Raw genomic sequence first — 25472 nt, forward strand, 5'->3', positions numbered from 1 at the left:
GGCACTATACACAGCTCAGCACTGAGACCCACAGCACACATAACAAGAAAGTCACAGAAATGAGCAGAGCCCACGGTCCAGCTGTGGGAAAGAAAGAGAGAATTCTGGGGAAAAAAGGAAAAGCAGGACATCACTTCAGGACACGAGGAGCAAGGTGACAGTCTTACCCAGCGAGGCCACAAGTGCCAAGTTCTCCAGCATCACACTGCAGTAGAGGCGCCTCTGAGGTTCATCAAGGAGTCCCCACTCCTCTCGGGAGAAGTACACGGCCACATCCTCGAAGTTCATATCCTGTTGTAATGTGGACAGTTCATTCTATGATCAACATCTCTCCTAGGAGTCCAAATTCATTATAACCCCACCCTCCACATCTACCCTCAGCTCAGTCTACTCCACACCTCAGAGGAGATACCAGGCCTGGGTGTGTCCTTGGAGTCACCTACTCCACACACTCCTACTGATACTGTGTCTTCCCACAACAACAGGCAGACGGACAGATAGACATCTGAGCTGGACGTGGCATGGCAGTCATGCTGCCTCTTGTCAGTGTAGTCGGTGTCACAAACACAGGTTAGGGAGAAGCTGGCTGTAGGGAGGGTGTGCACAATCTGACTCTTGTATTACCAGGCAATACCACCAAAAACTCCTGGATCATCCCTCCAAGATGCAAAAAAATGTGGCAATATCCTTCATCCTTATGACCCCAATTCTAGGGTCCTGTGGTCATGTGTTCACACTCACTCTCTTTCTGCCACACTTCTCACAGATGCACTCCCACAGCTATAGCCCCCTCCTTCCCTACACCAGAGTCAGCTCCTTGGTCTTTCTACATGTTACTCAGCATATATGGCCCAGAAAAAGCCTTGCAGTTTCAAGTAGGATCAAATACTACTCCAGACTGATGGTTCCCACTGACAGGAAGCCTTGAGTGCTACTAGGAAAGCCTCCCTCCCTGTTCTTGCTTTAGCCTCACTACCAAGAATAATACCAGATTTCAGATACCCACAGCTCTCCTCCACATGTGTGACACATGCACTTGATGTGCTCTCTCCAGTCACACTGTCCTCTCTCCATCTAACCTCATCCAACACTCAGCTCCACTGGCCTCGCACCGCACCTCCAGTCAGTCTCATAAATGACTTGTACCCCAAGCTAATGCACCAGCCTCACCTGAATACTTGGGCCCCACCAAGGGACACAGTGAAATCCTGGTAAGTCTGCAGAACAGAGAACAAGCACCTCAGCATCATGTTGTTTGAATTACTCCTATACCTCCACACCCATCTCCTGTCCACTTGTCCCCTGGAGCTCATGGCCACATACCAAACCATACACTCTCCCCTCCTTCTCTATGATCACTTCTCTCCCTGATCCGTGTTCTGACACCCACCCCCACGGCCAGGGAGCCAAGCAGGAAACCTAGTTCTCAGACCCACCCTCTTCTTCCTGGGCTACTATGACCATTATCCTGACCAAGATGCCCCATATCTACAGCTGCTCCCTGGTCCACATATTCTCCACCTTTTGGAGAAGTCTACATCCCAAACTCCTCCTCTGAGTTCCAGAGGCGCACAAACTGTTCTCTGAACATCTACTCTTAACGGACCAGAAAGAAATCTTCTGATATCCCCAATGAAAATTACTCTATGAACTTCCCCATCTCAACTGATGGGGCTTCCATCCTTCCATCTGCCAAAGCCAAGCCCTCAAGTTATCCCCCACGTCTCTCTACCTCAAAATTAGAAAACCCAGAAAGCCACACCTAGAACACTAACACTGATCCAGCCATTTCTCCATGGCCACCACCCTGCTCCGGCCACCTCACAGTTGCCCAAACTACTGCAGTAGCCTCCTCCCTTCTCTTCCTACCACCAATTTCACACCTCTACTCCTCTCCATGCTGCAGCCCCAGGGAGCCTGATGAGACCTGAGTCAAGTTACATGCCTTTACTCCTCCAAACCTCCCAGAACACCCAACACCGGAGTGTCCAGACCTGACTCCTGCCTCACTCCTCCCAGTTCCCATGGAAAAGAATGGACACCTGCAGGTCCCTGAGTCCTCCAAGCCTTTGCACATTCTTCTACGTGCTATGCCTGGGATCACCTAGCCCAGCCTACCACCTGGTGACCTGAAGAGGACTGCATTCCTTCTGGGCTTCAGGCCTCCGCGCATTCTCGCTGGTGCGGTGATCTTTACAGAAGGCACCTTTCCTGTGCCAACTGTTATCACCCCTCTTCCCGCCTGCTCATCCTGTGAGCAGCTTCGGAAACGTGGGAGAACCCGACTTCAGACGCTGTCCCTCTTTTGCTCCCAAGTCTCCCCGGCTCCAGCCTTCTGAGAATGAAGGAAAACTCCTGAAGCACAACTTCCCCTTACACTCTCTGCTGCCTGTAGACACAAGAGCCTGGGTCTACCCAATGCTCCCGGGTCGGTCGCACCTCTAAGTCCGTGCACGAACCTGTCCCCTCAGCTCGGAGCCCGCTCCCGCGCGGAGCCCGCGGGCGATCACCCCTGGGGCCCCGCCCACCGGCGCCTCCCTGTCCCGGGCAATGGGGCCTGGGCCGCAGGGTCGTGAGCGGGTCCCCCGCGCTCGGGCCTTTGGGGTTGGGGACGGCGGGGAGGGCCCGGGGAACGAGCAAACATTTTACCTGAGCCGGGTCCCTGGGCGCGGCCGCCGCCATCGGACTCGGCGGGCGGAGCAGGGCTGTGGGGCAGGGAGATCTTGATCCCAGCCCGCTGCGGGTCACCGTCTCCAAGCCTTAGAGCGGCCTCTTTGTAGCGGGGACAACGCCTTCGTGTCTTACTCACCGGTCGGCGGCTCCGAAGCCTCAGCGATCAGACTGCGGAAAAGCCAAAATGCCCGCCACGAAGAGGACGCCGGAAGTCCCGCCCTAACCTGGTGCGTCCGCACGGAAATGCTCCTGTCCTGGGCTTCACTGGGTCAACTCCGCCACCGTTAGGCACATTGCCTCCTGGGTAATGTAGTTTCCTCAGCCGCACAGGTGGTTAGAGTGTCCAAGTCCTTAACCTCCGCGAACAAAGGTTTCGTGGTGCCACGGGTGTCTGAGAAATAAGAGTCATCTAGCCTTCGGGGAAAAGAAGCTGTTTATTCCCTTTTTTCCCCCCTTAAGATTATTTATTTATTTGACAGAGAGAGACACAGAGAGAGGGAACACAAGCAGAGGGAGTGGGAGAGGGAAAAGCAGGGTTCCTGCGGAACAGGGAGCCCGATGTGGGCCTGGATCCCAGGGCAGAACCTGAGGCAAAGGACGACTGAGCCACCCAGACGCCCTGTCCTTTCTTAAAGGGACAGTTCACAGACATCTGGAGAGTGTTGTCTGCCACTGATCCTTGTTAGAGACATTTCAGACTCCATGAAGCTCAGATTTGTCCCTTAGGCCAAAAGTATTTCAGTTATTCTCAATACTACAAATTTAAATGGACATAATCTCTTTCAGACTCAAAATGCATCCATTCTTAGCTATTACTAATAAATATTTTCTTGCTCATCAAATGCATGTGATCAGAGGAGTTAGTCGATTTTGTAAATCTTTGGTCAGAGCCACGACTTGGAAGAAACACTGATGTTCAGGCCGCCCTGAAATGGGAGGACGAGGAGTTACCTCTGCATCTGGTTCCCGAAGAGAAACTCTTTCCCGCCTGTATATTCAGTGATATGTCCAAATCACAAAGCAACACTACTTATTCATTATTTCTTCATATCTTAAGATATATTCAAATCCTTTAGAAATCTGACATCTATCTCAAACGGAGAACAACTTATTAAATTCTGTTTGTTATGTGATAGTGGCTACAGCGTTCCGGGGGCAGAATGCGTGGACAAGAGTCATCTAAACACCACTGTCTCATCTCTGTGCTGAGGATAGCTTGTTGTTCCTTCAAGTGATTGCTGGGACTGTTGTGCATGAGGAATTGATGATATATCATAAAAAAAAAGTTGTGAAATGCAAAACTGCAGAGCTATTAATAATGATTATGTAATTACTCAAAGATAGTGGCAGAAATAGCTCTGGGGAAATATCAGTGCAGGGTGAAAAAAGTAAGACATCAGGTAATTTTTATCAGGACAGGCTTAAGTCTGAGAAGAAACAAGAGTTGAGCTGGAGTGCCTGAATGACTCAGCTAGTAAAACATGAGGCTCTTGATTTTGGGTTGTGAGCTTACTAAAAAAAAAAGAGAGAGAGAGAGAGAGAGAATGAGAGTTAAGCTGAGTCCAATCTTGGCATTGTGATTCTTTTTAATCAGTTTCATCCTAGTGGATTTGTAGTCTTTCTCACTGTAGTTTTAACTTATAATTTTGTAATTGCTAGTGTTCTATAATTTTCTAGGCCTAATGACCATTAAAAATGTCCTTCAATGAAGATTTTGCTCAAATACGCTGCCATTTTATTTTTTCCCTTTTTCTATTATTTTTAAAAAAAAAGATTTTTCATTTATTCATTTGAGAAAGAGAGAGCACACAAGCAGGAGGAAAGGCAGATGGAGAGGGAGAAGCAGACTCCCCACTGAGCTGGGAGTCAGAGGTGGGGCTCAGTCCTAGGACCTGGAGATCATGACCTGAGCTGAAGGCACCCTATGATTTCTTTTATATATATTATTTCAGTTAGATGTTCACAAATGTGTTTATACCATTCTGTGTTGCAATTTTTAATAAGCATTTTTTGAGCTATCCAATGTTTTTAGGGTCATCTTTACTTTTACTAGCAATTCTTCAATATTCCAATGTTTTAGTTCATGGTCCTTTTATTCAGTTTTCTCTATTCAATTTAATGTTGAGGTTCTTTCTCCTGACTGAATTCTAACTAATAACAGAATCGTCCTGGCAGTAGTCCTAGGAAATAAACTCCTACGGATGGGATTTGGGAATTGGTTGACCAAGTCCTTGAGCTTGAATCAAGTGCTGAACGCCTAGCCAATAGGAAAGGGGATGCTTATGACCCAGGGCAAGCAGTAACATCGTAACGAATCTCTTAGCTAGGGTTGACTATGATGAAGCGGCAACTGCAGCACACATCTGGGACCAAGTGGGTGCTACCATGAGTATTAAGGCAGTCATGGTGTCTACAAGGAGTTTGGGCTGGGAAGGATTTGAATTCACATTATGGCTTACAAAGTGAAAATGGTAAGCTCAAGGACATTATCTCCCAGCCGAAGTCCCCGTATAAGAAAGAGAGATTCTATGATAGCCCTAAAAGAAACTCTGACGTCTAGAGCTGCAGGATTCCCACTGCTGAAAATGAAAGCATTACATCGATAACTCACGAAGTTACAATGACCATTGAATACACAGTCTCACAATGTTTCTCATGTGAAAGGGCGCTGGTTGATGAAGTGCGATTCTGAATGCTGGAACATGGACATCTGGTTGGAAAAGAAACTGACAATATGGATTCTAAGTTAACCTGAGTTTCTCTTACCAGGTGTCTGAAGAGACGAGCCTTCCTCTGCTAAAACTACCTGGGGCAGATAGCCTGTCCAGCAATGCTAATTCTCTACAAGACTCATCACAACAACCTAAAACTAGTATCAACTCAACATGATTCAGGGAAATAAGAGGAAAGAATGGCTTGATTAAAAAAGAGACCCTCACAGACCCCAAACCTGCAACCTTCCTGACCTGGAGCCCACTATGCTTTGGGTCATGGAAACGCACCCCACAAGCTTGGCACAGCTACCGAGTTCTCCTCAAGAGAGCATGAAGCTGAACTGAGCCCTCTGGTGTCCACCTACAGGAGGGGAGGTGTTCTCTGTCCTCAGTCCCTTCCCTGATGCCATGCTGCTGGAGAAGGTCTCCTCTCTCCCAGACACCTTGGCTACTTAGTTAGGATTAAGTGAGGGAAGAGTAATGGGAGTTTGTAGATGTAGGGAAGGCACTGCCAGCCATCAGATATGGTGGAGCTCAGTGAAATGTTGCTGCATTCCACCCCTAAGCTAGGATGTTCCTGAGTAAGAACAGGACTGACAAAAAACAAACCTGGCCAAATATCAGGTAGTTGTCTTAGGACCGGATACCCTGATTAACAAATGATGCTATCTGAAATATATCGTAAACCATCGGGCCATTACCTAAAAGTTGTCCACATCTGTAAAGAACTTTGGGACCATCTTAACTCACAGACACCCAAAGTATAAGTATTTTTACTTATATAAAAATAACCACATTACAACACCTTCCAAGGACACTCCTTATTCCCTTGGGAGTTATAGACATGACTGATAGTAACTAATGCCAAGGATTTTTAACACAACTGGGTTGAATGCCCATTTTTCAGGAATATGTCTCCTCCACAAAAAGTTATAAACTGAAGGACACAGGAATTTCAGCCCACCCAGAATACCATAACGGTAAGGAAAAGAAAGGCTACAAATAGAATGAGGGACAGGATTTAGCAGGATTCATTGAGGAAATACTAAGCTTATCATAAATTACCTAATGACAGAGTTCCTAAGTGGAACTCCAGTACTGTTTACACACAGGACAAAAAGGAAATAAAATTCTGATTAACCAGTGTACCTCTTTCTACACTTGTTACGAACAGGCTTCCTAATGCAACTGAGACTCTGAGTGGCCCACCTGAAAGATTATTTAGGTCCATCAGTTACTAGAATGTCAGCTACACTCTGTGTTTTCAAGTATGTGAAATACAAATTAAAAAATAAGAGGCTTAAACTATGGAAAGAATCTAGGTGTCCATCAACAGATGAATGGATAAAGAAGATGTGGTGTATATATACAATGGAATACTATGCAGCCATCAAAAGAAATGAAATCCTGCTGCTTGCAACGACGTGGGTGGAACTAGAGGGTATTATGCTGAGCGAAATAAGTCAATCAGAGAAAGACAATTATCATATGATCTCCCTGATATGAGGAAGTTGAGAGGCAACATGTGGTGTTTGGGGGGGTAGGAAAGGAATAAATGAAACAAGATAGGATCGGGAGGGAGACAAACCATAAGAGACTCTTAATGTCACCAAACTGAGGGTGGCGGCAGGGAAGGGGATAAGGAGAGGGTGGTGGGGTTATGGACATTGGGGAGGGTGTATGATATGGTGAGTGCTGTGAAGTGTGTAAACCTGGCGATTCACAGACCTATACCCCTGGGGCTAATAACACATTATATGTTTATAAAAAAAATAAATAAAAAATTCCATTAAAAAAAAGAGGCTTAATTCTCTTTGTTGAAAATGGGGAGCCGCACCCCTCCGTTCTGTCACAGCATTTAGCTAGAGAACATGCAAACACTCCTTATCTCTTTAAAGCATCTCTTTAAAGACTAGACAGGGCTTTTGTCAATCAGGCTCTTTCCCCCCACCCCCCATGCGTGACCAGGATTGTCTTTCTTTTTCTTTCTTTTTTTTTACTTCCAGATTGTCTTTTATCAGCAAATGGGAGCCGATTTCTTTAAGAGGGAAAGAACTTGGGGTGTCTAGCTGGCTCAGTGGGTAGAGTGTGCAACTCGATCTGGAGATCATGAGTTTTTGCCCAACGTTAGGTGTGGAGCCTACTTTAAAAAAATGGAAAGATCTTGGGGCGCCGGAGTGGCTCAATGGGTTAAGCCTCTGCCTTCGGCTCAGGTCATGATCTTAGAGTCCTGGAATGGAGCCCCCCCATCGGGTTCTCTGCTCAGCGGAAAGCCTGCTTCCCCCCACTCTCTGCCTGCCTTTATGCCTACCTGTGATCTCTCTCTCATTGTGCGTCAAATAAATAAATAAAATCTTTAAGAAATGGAAAGATCTTGGGATGCCTGGGTGGCTCAGTTGGTTAAGCAGCTGCCTTTGGCTCAGGTCATGATCCCAGCGTCCTGGGATCGAGTCCCACATCAGGCTCCTTGTTCTGTGGGGAGCCTGCTTCTCCCTCTGCCTCTGCCTGCCACTCTGTCTGCCTGTGCTCACTCTCTCTCTCTCTAAAAAGAGGAAAAAAAAAAAGAAATGGAAAGATCTTGAGAGCCATCATTTTGAAACGCAGACATCAAGGGAGATAGCAAGTCTGTCTTTCAGTTCCTGTGGGAGGACAGGAACCTAACTTTGGTAAGTGCCACTACTTCCTGTGATACAGATAAAAGAAGTTTGTTTTGGGACGCGTGGGCAGCTCAGTCAGCTAATCTCTGCCTTCAGGCTTGGGTCATGATGCCAGGGTCTTGGGATCTAGTCCCACATCTGGCTCCTTGCTCAGTGGGAAGCCTGCTTCTTCCTCTACGTCTAACTGCCGCTCCCCTGCTTGTGCGCGCTCTCTGACAAATGAATAAATAAAATCTTCTTTTAAAAAAAGAAGTTTATGGGGCGCCTGGGTGGCTCAGAGGGTTAAGCCTTTGCCTTCGGCTCGGGTCATGATCTCAGGGTCCTGGGATCGAGCCCCGCATCGGGCTCTCTGTCAGCGAGGAGCCTGCTTCCCCCTCTCTCTCTGTCTGCCTCTCTGCCTACTTGTGATCTGTCAAATAAATAAATAAAATCTTTAAAAAAAAAAAAGAAGTTTATCTCTGGATAAACTCAATAAACTAACATGCATGATACCCCAAACAGGTAAAGTTAGGATAATTTATATGTGACAAATGATGCTGTCAACTGACCTTACCTAATGACTAGTTCATCTGAAAACATGAACGTAGTGGGTTCTATCTGCTTATCTGGGTAACAGTGATATTTTTTCCCCACAGGTCTTTGCAAATTCTTACATGATTTTTTTAAATTTATTTAGAGATTTTATTTATTTATTTGAGAAAAAGCGCTCCAACAGGGGAAGGGCAAGGTGGAGCATCTCAAGCAGACTCCATAGTGAGTGCTGAGTCCCATGTGGGATCAATCTCAAAACCTGAGATCATTACCTGAGCTGAAATCAAGAGTTGGATGTAGGGGCGCATGGGTGGCTCAGTGGGTTAAAGACTCTGCCTTCGGCTCAGGTCATGATCTCAGCGTCCTGGGATCGAGCCTCACATCGGGCTCTCTGCTCAGTGGGGAGTCTGCTTCCTCCTCTCTCTCTCTCTCTACCTGCCTCTCTGCTTACTTGTGATCTCTCACTGTCAAATAAATAAATAAAATCTTAAAAATAATAAATGTTTTAAAAAACAACTGTAGTTATTATTTAAAAAAAAAAGTTGGATATATAACAGAATGAGCCACCCGGGCACCCTGCTTAGCTGATTCCGGGTACACATCACATTCCGGCTTAATATCTATTCCATAATGTGGTGTAAGAAATCTATCGGGTCTTGGTCCCTGGTGCCCTGTTGCTGGCACAGAGCGCCTACAACCCTTGTTATCTCCTGAGTGATAGGAGTACCTTCTGTCATTCCTAAGGAGCCCCCTTTGGAGCCCACCTGAATTTATGCTAAAGAGGTGTGTTAGGGTGCGGGCCCTAAGCAGAATCAGCGTGGGGCGTGGTCATCAGAAAGGGCGGGGATTAGAGGCTTGGAACTCACAGCCCCACCCACTGGCCTCCAGGAAGGGGCTGGAGCTGGAGCTGAAAAGCTCTGTAAATACTCCCGAACGCGGACAGCTGAGGAGCCCCCAAGTCTGTGAACACGCCTGGGGGTGGCACACTGAGGTTCCCTGAGGACAGAAGCTCCTGCACCGGAGGCCCTTCTGCACCTCACCCCATGTTGTTCTTCATCGGCCTGTGAACGTACTTCCCCAGGGTTCCGTGAACCACCCCAGCAAGGTAATGGAGTGAGAGCAAGGGTTGGGAGCCTCTGGTTTATAGCCAGTCAGTCTGAGGCACAGGGGGCAACCTGGATTTGTGCCTGGCATGCGAAGGGGACAGTCATCCTGTGGGACTGAGCCTTTACCCCGTGCGATGGGATGCTGTCTCCGGGTGGTCAGAGGCAGAATTAACTGCATGGTGGTGCTGGTGAGCACACGTCTCAAATAGTGAAGTGTGGAGAGGACCCACGGGGGGAGGAAGATTCCGTTCCACATCCCATCAGTCACCACCACACACGCCTGCGGGGACAAACCTCATCACCTGTCTCCTCACTAGCTAGTGTGCAGGATTGTGGGCGCGGGTGGTCAGCCGGACAGCCTCCGAGACTCGATAAGCAGCGCCCAGGACGCGGCAAGCTCTAATGAACAAGGGCCTCAGCCTACAGTAGCAAGGCAAGTGGGACCCGTGGGTTAACAGACATGTGAGACAGCTACTGTAGGGCGTTGGGAAACAGTCTGGATCTTAACTGCAATACACATGGCTTAAGAAACAACATTTGTGAGTCAAATTGAGAAAATGGAGCATTAATAACATTTGTCATATGTTAAAATAGTTGTTTACTTAGGGGCAAGAAAGCACCACTGCACGTGGGAAAGCAGGGTGGGGGGGTGCAGTGGGGGTGAGGGAGGCTGGGGCAGAGGGGAGTGAGAGAGAGAATCTTAAGCAGGCTCCACGCTCAGGGCGGAGCCCAACACCAGGCTCGCTGGGTTCAGTCTCAACCATGAGATGGTGACCTGAGCCCAAACCAGCAGTCGGAACTTGGAACCGACTGAGACACCCAGGCGCCCCTTCTGCAGCAGACTGACTTGCAGCCCACAAAAGTGGAAACACGTAAAATATCCATGAACAGATGAATAAGTAAATAAATAGTGCTATATGGATATCTCATAGATACAGTGAACTGTTCGTGTAAGCACCACTGATGAACTGTAAAATAAATGTGTCTCACGAGGGGACCCAAGGAAAAGGAGGACACAACACTTCACAACTTCAATCATACAAATTCTAGAAAGTGCAAACTCATTGATTATGACGAAAAGTCAATGGCCGCCTCGAGGACAGATTATTAAAGAACACAAAGGAAAGGTGGGGGTGATGGAAAACTTTATTATCATGACTGATGGCCTCATGGGCTTATGTGAAAGTCAGTGTCAAACTGCACAATTTAATGATGGACATTGCATGTCATTTGTACCTTACCGAAACTTAACAACACGGTTCAAATTAAGTTGGGTTCTCTACGCTTTAGAAGATTAGGTCTGGCCACCATACGGACTCCACCATCTTTCTCCTCATCAGAAGACATCTGTACAAACAGGTGAGCAATGAAGGCATTCCCAGTTCATTCAACATGGATACTGGCTGAGTCACAAAGACCTCATGGCTGCACCAAGAGATCTCTCCCGTCTCTGTCCTTGCTTCGCTGCCATGCACAACCATGGCCTTTGGTGGACAACCCAGAGGGACCAAGGAATCCACAAAACCTAGTAGCGTACTTTCTCCTGACAGGCCCTACACAAGATACATCCATCTGGGGGTCCTGAGAATTTCTCTACCCGCTCATCCTTCACAGTCCTCCCACCTAAACTCTGTGCATGCCCTTTCCAAACAGGTACACTGCAACCTGTTTATTGGTCTCCTGCACTCTCTATTAATCCAGTGTTTCTGGACCAATGGTCATTCCCCTGGTCCTTATAATCTTTTTTTTTTTTAAGATTTTATTTATTCTTTTGTCCGAGAGAGAGAGAACGAGCCAGCACAGGCAACAGAATGGCAGGCAGAGGCTGAGGGAGAAGCAGGCTCCCCACCAAGCAAGGAGCCTGATGTGGGACTCGATCCCAGGATGCTGGGGTCATGACCTGAGCCAAAAGCAGCCACTTAACCAACTGAGCCACCCAGGTGTCCCTAGTCTTTATAATCTTAAAATCAGTGACATTACGCTACAGAATTCAGGGGATCAAGGCCCCTGGCGCTGCTGCTGGGCCTGGAGAATAGACCTCCTTCACCATCAATAGCCCCTGTGAATAAGAGAACAAGACCATTTGCTCAAAAGCACTGAAGGCTGTGAAACAACAACCAACAACAGCCCCCACTTCAGGCTGAAACAGCTCCCACTTCAGGGTGACCCCACAAAACATCCTGGCATCCAGCTATAACTCAGGACCACGGAGCCCTGCAGTCTTTCCTTAAAGGCTTGGAGCAGCCATGCAAACTAGGTCAAAGCTGCGGAGCTGTCTTCTGCCATCATACAGTCCCTTCTGAGGCACACAACTCTCTTCACCCCTTCATGCCCACAAACACAGTTAATTTCAACACACACAGAGTGAACAGAATCCCCAAGATGAATGGTGGCTTAAAAAATATGATCTTTATTGTCGTACAGCAAGAGCAATGGGAGGCAGACTGTTCCTGGGTTGGTGATTTGGAGGCTGGGGAAATGCCTTCAGAGTTTCACAAGGACGATACATCCCTGATATGCCATCCTCCTTTTCAAATCACCAACGGTCCTCTAGGACAAAACTGGGTGAGATCCATGCTCTCTCCTCAGAGAAGAAAAATGGGGAAGGAGTAAGTGCTCAGGCTGCTCATTAGTCCTCCAGCAATTGCCCTGACACTGGGATACGGCCCTGGGCAGGTTCAAAGACTGCAGTGCAGCTGCTACATACCTGGGATTTATGTCGATGTTTGAATGTATGAACGTCAACACAGGCAAATGGCACCTTCATGAGGGATTTCCTCCAGTGCTGTTACTCTCATCAAATAAATACCTGCACAGTTAAGGTAGTTGTCCCATTTGAAATTTGTGAACTCCTATGACGTCAAGTCCTTCAGTAGAAGGCTTTCTCATTTTCAAGGCTTTTGTAAGGGCTTTCATGACTGTGAGTTCTCTGGAGTGTGGTGAGGTTAGCCTTTGGTTAGCCATTTTCCACATTCTCCACACTCACGGGCCTTCATCGAGGGGGACACTGTCATGTTTTAGGAGTTAGGACTCATAGGTAAAGAATATCCCACATTCAGATACTCACAGAGCCGTTTCAGTGTGAATATTTGAATGGTCACTGAAATGGAAGACGCGGATGAACGTTTCCCAAGGTCACTGTCCTCCTAAAGCCTTTCTCCAGCGTGTACTTTTCTGTGCTTAATGAGGCTAGAACTATGGCTAAAGGAGTTTAGTGTGCCTTCCCCCTACTGCAAGTTCCCATTGTCCCTGCATCTCTGGAAATGCTCCTGAATAAAGTCTTCACTACTCTTTCAACGAGTGTATTAGTAATTCTTCTTTTTTTTTTTTGACGATTTTATTTATTTATTTGAGATAGAGCGTCTCTGTGTGGGCTGACTCCCTCCTGAGCTGCAAGCCAGACAGTCTGGATCCCAAGACCCTAAGATCATTACCTGAGCTGAAGGCAGACGCCTAACTGACTGAGCCACCCAGACGACCCAATAATTTTTCTTTAACAGATCTTTGTATTTTGAAGAAAACATCTGCCTTAGAGTCAACTATCTGTCCCATTCACTGAGAAACACTTTACCATTTAATGCCTTACTTGATATCCAGATTACATTCAGTTCCTTTTAGGAATATAACATTATTCTTAAAAAGACATCAATGAGAAAAGTGCTATTTTGGTGTGGTACAGTGGCTGCCGTGTTCCAAGCTGAAGCACGTATGCCAAGAGTCTTTCTACCTGGAGATACTGGGAAAGGCTTAAATTTATTGTTCCACTGCTGCATACTGATTGTCATTTAGAGATGACCCATGGACTGTTTTTTTTTTTTTTAAGATTTTATTTGTTTGACACAGATCACAAGTAGCCAGAGAGGCAGGCAGATTGAGAGGGAGAAGCAAGCTTCCTGCTCAGCAGGGAGCCAGTTATGGGGCTCGATCCCAGGAACCTGAGATCATGACCTGAGCTGAAAGCAGAGGCTTAACCCACTGAGCAACCCACGTGTCCCTGGACTATTGTACTTGAAGAATTGATATAATCTCAGGAAAACAGTTGTAAAATTACAATGTTTATGTAGTGCTTCTAAGTTGGTGGCAGAAAGAACTTTGGTGGGGCACCTGGGCGGTCAGTGGTTAAGAATCTGCCTTCCGCTCAGGTCATGATCCCAGGATCCTGGGATCCAGCCCAGTATCGGGTTCCTTACCGGGTGGGAAACCTACGTCTCCCTCTCCCAGTCTCTCTGCTTGCATTCCCTTTCTCACTATCTCTCTGTCAAATAAATAAATAAAATCTAAAATAATAATAATAACTTCGGTGAAACATCTGTAGAAGGTAAGAAAATGTAAGACCTCAGAGACATTTTAGCAGTGATGGCTGAGAACATGCCCGAACAAGCTGCGGATATGACCAGGATGATCAATCTGAAATTTTGTCTCCAAAATGCAAATCTCCATTTTTGTAAAGTCTGAGCAATAACCTCGTGGAAAAAGAGTTAAAGGGGACATTTAGAGTACCCAGAAGTATAAAATTTGTAGGGAAATAGAAATGTGTTTATTTTTGGTCTTCCTGATGGTCAGTGAACAAAAATTTGGTTTTAGGCGCTTATTCTAGGTGCATGGAGGACTTTGGGTCCTAAGAGAGACAAAGACCCTTGCATTCTGGGACTCATGTTGTTTTCAAGAAAGAAAGACCAGGAATCAAAAAGAGTAACTGAAGAAATATGTCCTATGCCAGAAAGTGGCAGACAAAGTGGAAGGAAAGACAAGGTGAGTCTCCTGAGAGGTAAGTATAGAACATAATAATACTCAGCCCAATAAGGGGGCCTCTTTAGTAAGAGGAGAAAACAGTTGAAATTAAGGGGTGAGCCTCATGGATATGTTTGCAGTAAGGTCTGGGCAGTATAAAGCAGTTGTTTAGGTTATTCTATCAGTGCAGGCATAACGGGTCTCAGCAGTGGATGGCCTGGGACTCAAGGCCAGTTGGCCTTTCCTTTTCTTGGCTCAGTAGAGATAACACTCAGGGCATGTGTGTGAGAAATCCTGGCTCTGTTTCTCAGAACCTGCAAATCACCGCAGTGGACTGGGTGGGGCCTGGGACCAGTCAACCTCACTTTTCCTAGAATTCTGATTTTCACAGTTTGTTCCCTGGACCTTCGACCACAGTGTCACCTATGGACTTTTGAAATGCACTTCTGAATCTATCTCTGCCTGCCTCTCTGCCTACTTGTGATCTCTGTCTGTCAAATAAATAAATAAAATATTTTTAAAAAAAGACATTCTGTCTAAATCTGTAGGGATTTTTTTTTTAGATTTTATTTATTTATTTGGCACAGAGAGAGAGAGAGAGATCACAAGCAGGCAGACAGAGAGGGAGGGAGAAGCGGGCCCCCCACTGAGCAGAGAGCCCGATGAGGGGCTCAATCCCAGGACCCTGAGATCATGACCTGAGCCGAAGGCAGAGGCTTAACCCACTGAGCCACCCAGGTGACCCTATTTTTCAGATTTTAAGTCTTATGAGATAGAATAAACCTCCGTGGGACCAGATGAAAGAGCACCCAAAGTATGTAGCATCTATTAAGATGACTTCATGGGCTCCCAGTCAATAGCATCCACCTCCAGAGATCCTTCCTCCCATCAGGGAGTTCAGGAGTTTGAGCGTTAGCTCCCTGTTCTCCTTGGTGGTGCCGCACCAATAAGTAGCCAATTTTTCCTCACTTTGGAAGCTGGGGGTCAGTCCTTTATTGGCTTGGTATGCATCTGGCAGGTGAACTATCCTTTGATTGAGCTATACTCTCTTATGGACACAGCATTGAGGCAGAGCACTCAGGATACAGTGAGTATGATGTGGACCTTGTTTCTGCCTTCTGGACTGTAAGGAGCGCACCAAGACTGAACAGCACCCCAACCATAGGGATCTGGAACCTGAGGCTTGTGTTAGTGTCTCCAGTCTCCTGGCCTTAATACCTTTAATATCTGGCCGAGTTCTCAGTACAGGAGACCTCTAGGAGTGGCCAGGTAGACAAGGGACTAACCTAGAAGTCTCCGCAGAGTTTTGTATGGGTTTGGAGGAAGGACCTTGGGGGCAAATAGGAGAGATATTAACTGGACCAGTTGGGCAGCTATGGAGCAGGACAGTGAAATGCGCAGCATCTTTAAAAAGAGTCAGGTTTAGGTCTAATACGTGTGGATATAAAATGAGGAAGTGGCTTTAGGCTGTCCAAGATGCGTAGTTAAGTGAGAAAAGCATAGTACAGATCTGTATACAGAGTATGTCTTCATTTTTACCACAAACAACTTTTCTAGAAACCAATTTGAATTCAGGACCCAGACAGAATGACACACACGTGTGCAGACACAATTCTAAAAGGATAACACTATACAGTAAGCCTCAGCTTCTCTGTGTATTTGTATAAGTCTGTCTACTCTGTCTACATTGTTTCTTTCCTCCACTGATACTGCACAATGTTTTCATCAGAGTGACCATTCTGGTCATGTGTTCAACCTAAATATTCCTGTTCTCAGACATCACTGCTAAATCTTCTCTGAGGTCTTAACTCTTCCCCCATCCACTGATGTTCCATCAAAGCTCTGTCTTCCACCACCTCTGAATCACCACATAGCCACTGGTAGTAGCTTTCTGTAATTTGCATTTGCAACTGTAGTTCTGAGGTAATACTGGTTTCCTGTGGAAAACAGTCCCTGCAAGAGAAATGATAATCATTTCCAGACAATGAGATATCCTGGTTTTAAGTACCCCAATTCCTTGGAAAAGGAAAGCAGCCTTTGTATACCTGCTCCATCTTGGAACACTGCAGCCATTGTCGCCTTCCAAAACAACATTTATTACATTATTCTTTTTTTGGTGGATGTTAGGTTTCTACAAGGAACTGGGTTTATGCTAGGACATAAAGTAAGATATTAAATAGATAAAAGTATTGCTCAATGAATTGGATGCAAAAATTAATGATCAGATTAGAGAGATATTTTCTTTCTTTTTTTTTTTAAAGATTTTATTTATTTATTTGTCAGAGAGAGAGAGAGGGAGAGAGAGCAAGCACAGGCAGACAGAATGGCAGGCAGAGGCTGAGGGAGAAGCAGGCTCCCTGATGAGCAAGGAGCCCGATGTGGGACTCGATCCCAGGACGCTGGGATCATGACCTGAGCCAAAGGCAGCCGCTTAACCAACTGAGCCACCCAGGCGTCCCTAGAGGGATGTTTTCTATGGGTGCATTTTTTTTTTTTTTTTAAACTCTTGCTTCAGGGTGGCCTCACATTCATCCTGTATCTTCTCTGTTATGGCCCTATACAAAGTATTTCTGCCTTGTCCAGACCAACAAAACTGTCCCTAATGCTACTGGGTGTATTTGACTTGTGGGATGATGACGTTTACGAGGTTCTTCTTCCAGGGACATATTTTGGATCTAAATGACTCTATAGAATGATATGTGCATTTGGATCTGTAGCCTTTGGGATCATATGAAATATTTTTAGCTTTGGAACCACGCTGAGAATCAAGGGGTCTGTAATAATGTCTACAAACACCTGCGTGATCAGTTGCAGGCACCACTTCCCCTCTGGCCTGGGACGGAAGACCCCAATTTCCAGAGCGCTTAAGGAGACGTGCCCTTTCCTCCTAGAGGCCAATAGGAATGTCTTGTCCTCGTCCTGTGCGTCTGTGAACTACATTACCCAGAAGAGCGCGCGTCGATGGACTGCACCTCTGACCAATGAAGGTAGGAAAAGTCGTTCTGCGTGTGCGCCTAACGTCGGGGCGGGACTTCCCTCCTCATCCCCCTGGCGGTCTTTTTGCCTCTTTCACGCCTATTCGTCCGCTAATGTTCTGAAGCGTAGGTTCAGGTTCGAGGTGACTAACCGAGAAGGCGCGAGGGGAGGCGCTGTTCCCGCCGCACACAGTTGGGTCCGCGGCAGGCGACACCGCCCGGGCTGCCCCGCGCCGGGGACCGGGACGGGGACCGTCGGCCCGGGTGTCCGCTCCGCCCACCGAGTCGGATGGCGGCGGCCGCGCCCAGGGACCCGGCTGAGGTAAGTGCTCGTCCCCCCGGCCCTCCCCGCCGCCCCCCTCCCAGACTTCGAAGGCCCGAGAGCGGGGCGCCTGCTCGCGGCCCTGCGGCCCAGGCCCGAGTGTCCGGGACAGGGAGGTGCGGGTGGGTGGGGGCGCGTGTGTGAGCGCCGGCGGGCTGCGTGCGGGCGCGGGCTCCGGGCTGAGGGGCCGCCGGGACGGGGGCTGCAGGGGGCCTGAGGCGGTGGGATTCTGCACTCCGGGGACGGAGCGTGAGGCGGAGCCACGCCTGCGCTGGCGGGACGAGGTGCGGGACCTTCGTGAGGACTCTGGACGCCAAGGGGACTTTGGCCGAAAGAGGGGCCGGATCTCCATTTGGGATTTAAAAGTTTCCCGAAGGTGGTTTAGAGGGAGAGCAGACCGAGGGCAATGAAGAGGACATTGAGGTCCTGGGAGGTTGGATCTTAGTTCAGGCAGCACAGTTGGCAAGAGGGGACACAGCACTGAGGCACAGCTCTCAGCCGCGTGAGGTCGCCTGAGGTACGGGTGACGTGAGCCCAGCGAACCCTGCCGTGGACCCGTCCCTTCATTGCCAGCCTCTCTACACGGTTTCCCATTGCGGCAGAGGTGCTGTGGAACTTACACAGGTTGGTGGGGCGTGTCTCAGCCGCCCACCAGGCTGGTGGCCCTGGCCACCACCCGCATATTCTCTGGATTATGCTGTCCTGGGGCGCTTAAGGGCCGTTCCCCCAGGCCTGGGTCTGGGGGCCCTAGGGAAATCCCAAACAGAGGGTCCTAAGTCCATCTCAGGCTTTATATAGAAATGATCCCCGGATGCACTAGGAACTTGTTCCAAGATACGCATATGTTTACAGGTGACTGAGTGTTCAGAAAATCACAGGCGTCCTTTTAGGTAGGAACAAAGAGCAGGGGGCAGGAGTCAAGACTGGAATGACTTTAGAGGTTGGTGTGTGTTCTGGAGGTGATGGGAGGTGTGCCTCAGAGGGAGAAAGTGATCTTAAGGTCTTAGCAGACTCGGGCTGGCTGCCGAGTGTAGAACAGACAGCGAGACAGAGGGAGGAGGAAGGAGGAAGGAGGATCAGGCTGCAGGCTGCTGCCGAAGTCCTGGTGAGAGTTAATGGACTAGAGGTGTGGCTTAGGAAAAGTGGTTGGATTCTGGATGCGTGTTTTAAATGGGCAACTAGGGGGCGTCTGCCTTGACTCAGGTCATGATCCCAGGGTGCTGGGATGGAGCCCTGCATCCGGCTCCCTGCTGGGCGGGAAGCCTGCTTCTCCCTCTTCTACTCCCCCTGCTTGTGTTTCCTCTCTTCGCTGTGTCTCTCTCTGTCAAATAAATAAAATCTTTTTAAAAAAAGATAAGTAAATGGGCAACTAAATTCTCTGATGAGGGAGGAGTGAATACAGGACTCAGGGATGACTCCAGTGTTTTAGGTCTTAGCAGCTGTAGGACTGGAAGGTCCATCATCTAAGATGAAGAATGTGGTAGTAATATTCACTATGGGGAAGGGGTGTTAGGAGCTTTGATTTAGGTATATTGAGAGTTTGGGGTGTTTCAGAGACGACTGAATTGATGCATGATGTGGGCAGTTGTATACATAGTGTGGGAATCTGAGGAAGGTTGAGGTTGGAGGATTCAGGATGTTCCCGATCAGGAGAGGTAATCTTCAGGTTATTATTATAAAGCTAATAGGGGACCAGGCAGGGGAGGATGGGGACTGTGGACTGGGTCTCTTGTCTGGGTACCTGGCTGATGGGTAGAAGCTTCACAAACACAAATGAAGCAGGTACATGGCCCTGAAAGGAGTGTGTGTCAGGGACAGGTCTGGCAGGTGGCCAAGCTTCCAACGCAAGAGTGGATGCTAATGGGGTAGACACAGAGGCAAGGGACAACCAAGGCGAGATGTCATGCGGACCAGAGTGGGTCTCTGCACCGCTCTGTGCACTCACCAGGATTTTGTGAGGGCTTTGTTGGGGCCTGGGCTGTTTCGTTCAGCCAGGAAGATAAGGTCAAGGGCAAATGTGGTCATTTGTGAGAGTCATTAAGGCCTGGGGTGAACTATCAGTGGAGCTGGGCTTTGAATGAGGGTTAGGTGGGCAGAGGAAGATTGTGACTGCTTTGGGGACGGCAGTGCAGTACCTCGTGGAATAGGGCCGTGGGTGTCTGAGATCCATACGTCTGAAGCAAGGAACAGACCCGAGCAGTGAAGGCTTCATAGGAGGATTTGGGGCTGTGATGGCTTGTGGGAGTCTTGGGAAGTCAATGGTCACATTCAATCCCATTTGAATTTGCAGAGCCTCCTGTGGATGCTGTCGTCAGGTTGTGGTGCAAGGTCTAAAACGAAGACCCAATAATATGTGTGGCACTGATGTCTGAAAACCCTGAGGGGCTTAGGTGGCCAGAGTGCTGCTTCTCCCCACTCTTCCCTCAGAACTAAGATCTAACCAAATACTGTTTTTATCAAGGGGCTCAGGGGCCTATCCCTCTTTAGTTGGTTTCAGCTCCTTACCTGCCTATGGAGTTACTCAGATAAGTCAGTGGTATCTTCCCAGGGGAAACAGGTACCTCTTTGTGTCGGTATTACAAAGCTTGGATCTCACAACCACCAGCTGTTAACTCTTTCCCAGACTGCCACCCCGTGTGGCCCAGTGTGGCGTGTGGTGTCCTTCTCTCCCACACTGTGAATATATATGGTTAGAAAAGTGCTCTCGATCTCAGGTGGCCAGTGTTCGGTGTTCTGTGTTTGGCCATCCCTGTCACCCTAGCACACAGTCCCTTCTTCACCGTGGGGTGAAGAGGAGGTGATTGAAATAAAGTCATCTATAACTGTAAGGCCAGAGAGTTGCCTAAAGTCTGCAGGGCAATAAGCTGGTGGCAGCCACGGGCAGGTGACAGTGTCTGCAACGTGGGGATGTGCCATCTAAGGAATGACGTATACTTGTGGAGGGAGTGTGCCTGATGCCCCAGGGCCCTGGACTTGAGAGCTGGGTGGCTTGTCCATACTAGGTGAATTGTGTAGCAGAAATGGGTGAATGCCTCTGTGCCAGACCCTCGTTTGGTACCTTGTTATCCACCTGCCTCGTCTTTCTGATGGGTGGTGCCCGTGATCAGTGGGCCTGTGAGGAGACAGTGGCACCACTGGTGCTAGGGCCTGGTTTCTCTTCTGTGTTGGATGCTTAGGAAAGGATGGGTGAGGGGTAGATGTGGAGGGGTTGGATTGTCACCTTTGAGGGAGAGGCTGTTTATGGTTTCATCTGTCTCCATCTTGCCAGGGTATTGTGACCTTTGAGGACATTGCCGTGTCCTTCTCCTGGGAGGAATGGGATCTTCTTGATGAGGCTCAGAGACACCTGTACCAGGATGTGATGCTGGAGAACTTGGCGCTTATAACCTCCCTGGGTAAGGTCCTCACACCTGCCTCTGTCCCCTGAGCTAGTCTTTCCGTTTCCCTTTTTCCCCAAGGGCTGGTCTGTCCTCCCATCAGGATTGTGGTCTCTGCTTCCTTCTCCACTTCCTTGAATGGCAGTGTTGTTGGCTGGGCTGAGGTATGTGCACTGCCTACTCCTTGAGTAGTTCCAACACCTGCGACTCCTAAGCCTCCCAGGGAAGGAACCAGGGTCAGGAGTGTTCCAGTCAGCCCAGTGGATCCTACTTTGCTGCCCTCTCTCTGGCAGGTGACTTCCAGTTACAAAGCACCCGAGTATCCTAGGTTCCACTTTCTTCCTCCAGCTGACATTTCCTTATTCCTTCTTGGGCCAGAAATTGCCGTCACTGACCATCACGGTTATGTAGACCACCGTCTGTTCTTGCAAGATCCTCCTTGGAAGTTGTCTTTATAATAGTTTTCTTTCCTGTGTGCTGCATGTGCTGAGCTGTTCTTGGCCAGTGCTGGCCCCTTATCTCTCCCGTCTTCCCCTTATTAGCACCTGGATCATCCATGGGCACCATAGCTGCTCGTCTCGGGGTTGTGGTGGAGAGTCCGTTGTGGTTCACAGCCCAGCTCTGAACAGTGACACCTAGGGGAGAGCAAGATGTCAGGGCTGTGTGCACATCATACCAGAAACTTCCTATTTGTGAATGGTCTTTTGTTGGTAATGACCGTGGCCCCCAGACTTCATACCTGCCTTTCCTTCCCCGGTCTTCACACTCAGGTGACTGGTCAACTGCTGGTCATCACTTGTACTCTTACTTCCCGCCCAGGGCTAATCCGCACCTCTCTGAACTGCACATCTTGACCATTTTAATCACTGCTTCATGTGGGGACTCTCCTCATTGGCTCCTGTGTGTTGTGTCATGAGGTGCACACAGATTCTTGCACACACAGTTTCTCTTTCACTGTCGAATTTTCCTGAGCCTGAACACACCCTTCTATGTGACAGACTATATCCGGTTGAAAGTTATGTGTAGACCTTGTCTCTCCTCAGTGTGTTTATTTCACCTCACAAGTGCCCCTGAGCCCGCATTTTGTGATCATTAGTGGCCCAGTACAGCTAAGCATCTCAGCCTCAGTCTGAACTCAAACCTCCTATCCTATAAACAATCTCATGGACTTGTTTCTGGGTTTGTTAGACACACCTGGGTAGTAGCTGCCTACCCACGAATGTCACCGTGCACTTCACCAGCATTTCCTGCTTTCAGGTTGTTGGCATGGAGCAGAGGATGAGGAGGCACGTTCTGAGCAGAGCATTACTGTAGAAAGAGTGTCACAGGTCAGGACTCCCAAGACAGGTCTTTTTCCCCAGAAGGCCAACCCCTGTGAGGTGTGTGATCTGGTCTTGAAAGACAATTTTCATGCTGCTGAACACCAGGAAACACAATTCAGTGAGAAACTGTACACTGGTGGGACACATGGGAAAAGACTTTATTTCGGTGAAAACCTTCAGCAGCAGCTCAAGCAGCACACGAGCGAAAAGCCCTTCGGAAATCACATAAGCAGAGCTTCAGTGGTCAAGAACTGCAGCTTGCAGGTGTCAGGGAAGCCCTTTATCTGCGGGGAGATTGGGAAGGACTTCTTGGCCACCTCAGGAACCCTCCAGCAACAGGCCACACGTTCTGGAGAGAAGTCAAACAATGGAACTGAATGTGGAGCGGCCTTCCACATGGGAAAAACTCAACACCACTGGGGAGACAGCACAGAAGCTTTCAGCCACAAGCATACATTCGTTCAACACCAGAGGGTTCGCCCTCGAGAAAGATGTTATATGTGCAGTGAATGTGGGAAATCTTTTAGCCATAACTCTAGCCTTATTAAACACCAGAGAGTTCACACAGGAGAAAGACCTTATGAGTGTGGGGAATGTGGAAAATCCTTTAGCCAGAGCTCCAACCTCTTTCAGCATCGGAGAGTTCATACTGGAGAAAGGCCTTATGAGTGCAGTGAATGTGGGAAATCTTTCAGCCAAAGCTACAGCCTCAATAACCATCGGAAGGTTCACACTGGAGAAAGGCCATTTGAGTGTGGAGAATGTGGCAAATCCTTCAGTCAAAGATCCAACCTCATTCAACATCAGAGAATTCACACTGGAGAAAAGCCCTATGAGTGCAGTGAATGTGGGAAGTCCTTTAATCAAAGCTCTGCGCTCCTGCAGCACCATACCGTTCATACTGGAGAACGGCCCTATGAGTGCAGTGAATGTGGGAAATCCTTTACCTACAATTCCAGTCTTTTAAAACACCAGAAAGTCCACACGGGATCAAAGCCTTACGAGTGCAGTGAATGTAGGAAATCTTTTAGCCAGAATTGCAGTCTTGTTCTCCATCTGAGAGTTCACACTGGAGAAAGGCCTTATGAGTGCAGCAAATGTGGAAAATCTTTTAGCCAAAGCTCTGCACTCCTTAAGCACCAGAGAGTTCACACTGGAGAAAGGCCATATGAGTGCAGTGAGTGTGGGAAGTCCTTTAGGCGAAGCTCCAACTTCAGTGACCATCGGAGAGTTCACACTGGAGAAAGGCCGTATAAGTGTAACCAATGTGGGAAATCCTTCAGTAAGAGCTCTGGCCTCACTCGACACCAGAGAGTTCATAGTGGATTGGGCATTATAAATATGAGTGAGAAAGCCATTAGCCGAAGCCCTTACCTCATTGATTACCACACAGTTCACATGGGAAGTACAACTTAGATATGTACAACATATATTTCCTTGTTCAGTATAACAACATCGAGGAGATCTCTTTTGAGGGTACCATCTGCCTGAATTGAGCCTCATACATCCAGACATCAAAATAAATTCCAGGTATGTAGAACTGTGTTGCATGTTTCAGCTCAGACCCATGTGAGTTTTTATTATGTTGATTCTGTAGCAGCAGCCGTTCACCTCTCCCCTGCGGGTGCCCGCATTTGTGTCATTTAGCCACAGTGACGTGTTCAGCAAAGTAAACCTTAGTGTTTTCCCATTCCCTGGGTAAATGTGAAAAGCCAGGGTACTCATTCTTTTCTCTCTGATTAGTTAGGGCATGGATGCCTCCGTTGTGTTCCAGAGGACTCCATCTGCTGGTGGCCTGAAAAGTCAGCTTTTTTAGGGATATTATTGGTCTGATGACTCTTGTGATGAAATTTGCAGCCTCCAACTCACCAACCAAGGAACAGCCTTCCTGTGTATTCTGGTTTATGTTATAATAAAGGCCTTGTTGGTGTAAGACAACTTTATCTTAAGGATTAGATTCACTTCATGGGGTGGTTTCAGAATGACAGGAGAAACAGGTGCTATGGTTGCCCCAATCTTTGTGTGCATCAAGGGGATGGAAGGATGGTAGTTTTCTCTCTAATTTGGCCCTTGTTTGCATTGTTGCCCAAGGCTTCTAAGAAGATTCTATAAGGTTTTGTGGTTAGATTGTAGCCTGGATGCAGGATGTTTCGTGGTGTCAGCACTTGCCCTGAAAAGAGGGCAGTTGTAACAACCTCTGATACTTCTGGGGACAACATAGAATTGTTCTCTTGTTTGCAGGGGATACTGCATTGTGCCCAGCACTGGTGCAGGGAATGTTCCTAGGCCCTGCAAAGGAGTGATGTACTCTGATGCCCAGAATTCTGTGTGGTAGTGTCACTGGCTGAAAAATGATAGGGGGATCATAACTGTACACAAATGGTGGATTAACAGAGAGGCCAAGAGAACACGACAAACTGGTTAGAATGTGCCTCTTTTAAAGGCTGCCTGCTGTTGTTCGGTCAGTATGGCTGTGAAGGATGAGCCAGTACAGAAATTCTCAGATCCTTCTGAACTATGAATCTTGTGTAGCTGAGGGCCTTAGAAAAATCATCTAATGGGGGGCTCCTGGGTGGCTCAGTTGGTTAAGTGTCCGATTCTTGGTTTCGACTCAGGTGAGGATCTCAGGGTTATAAGATCAGGTCCTGGGTACAGATCAAGCCTCAGTGCGGAGCCTGCTTGGGATCCTCTCCCCTCTCCCTGTGCGTCCCCACACATCCACATTCTCTCACTTGCACGCCCTCTCTCTAGAAAGAAGTCTAACAGTTTTACAGATTCCTGTAGCTTCTCTGCAATGTGCACCTTAAGGTCATTGCAACACAAGAAGGAAAACAAAGATAGAAGGAAGGAGGATCTCAGTCCAGCAGTGCAGGCTTTACACAGCTTGCTTTCCCGATGACTCAGGTGGACATGGCTTTCGTTGCTTTCCTGTATTTGCTGCCACTGAGGCAAGGTGCTGATCCCAGGGCATTACAAGGGATATGGTGGGGTTTGCCAAACTTTTTTTTGAAAACTTTTTTTATATTGTAATGCCTTTTCAGAATAGTTAATAAATAATAAATTG

General features: G+C 47.9%; 1 protein-coding gene across 5 annotated transcripts in view; it reads left to right on the top strand.

The window, feature by feature from the left end:
* LOC111139712 (zinc finger protein 211-like) overlaps window positions 1-25472 on the top strand; it is an 83528-nt gene extending 58056 nt beyond the window's left edge. Inside the window, exons 1-4 of one of the 5 annotated variants that reach the window (XM_022492065.1) lie at window positions 14286-14433; window positions 17221-17399; window positions 20978-21104; window positions 22344-25472. In XM_022492065.1, coding sequence (XP_022347773.1) covers window positions 17394-17399; window positions 20978-21104; window positions 22344-23824 — 1614 coding nt within the window. In that variant the 5' untranslated portion in view covers window positions 14286-14433; window positions 17221-17393 and the 3' untranslated portion in view covers window positions 23825-25472. Of the gene's footprint in view, window positions 1-14285; window positions 14434-17166; window positions 17400-17540; window positions 17710-20977; window positions 21105-22343 lie in introns of those variants that run through there. The other 4 variants (XM_022492067.1, XM_022492066.1, XM_022492068.1 and 1 more) reach the window with 4 other exon arrangements.

This window comes from Enhydra lutris, unplaced genomic scaffold, assembly GCF_002288905.1.
Source record: "Enhydra lutris kenyoni isolate GAN:26980312 unplaced genomic scaffold, ASM228890v2 scaffoldscaffold114, whole genome shotgun sequence".
Lineage (NCBI taxonomy): Eukaryota > Metazoa > Chordata > Mammalia > Carnivora > Mustelidae > Enhydra > Enhydra lutris.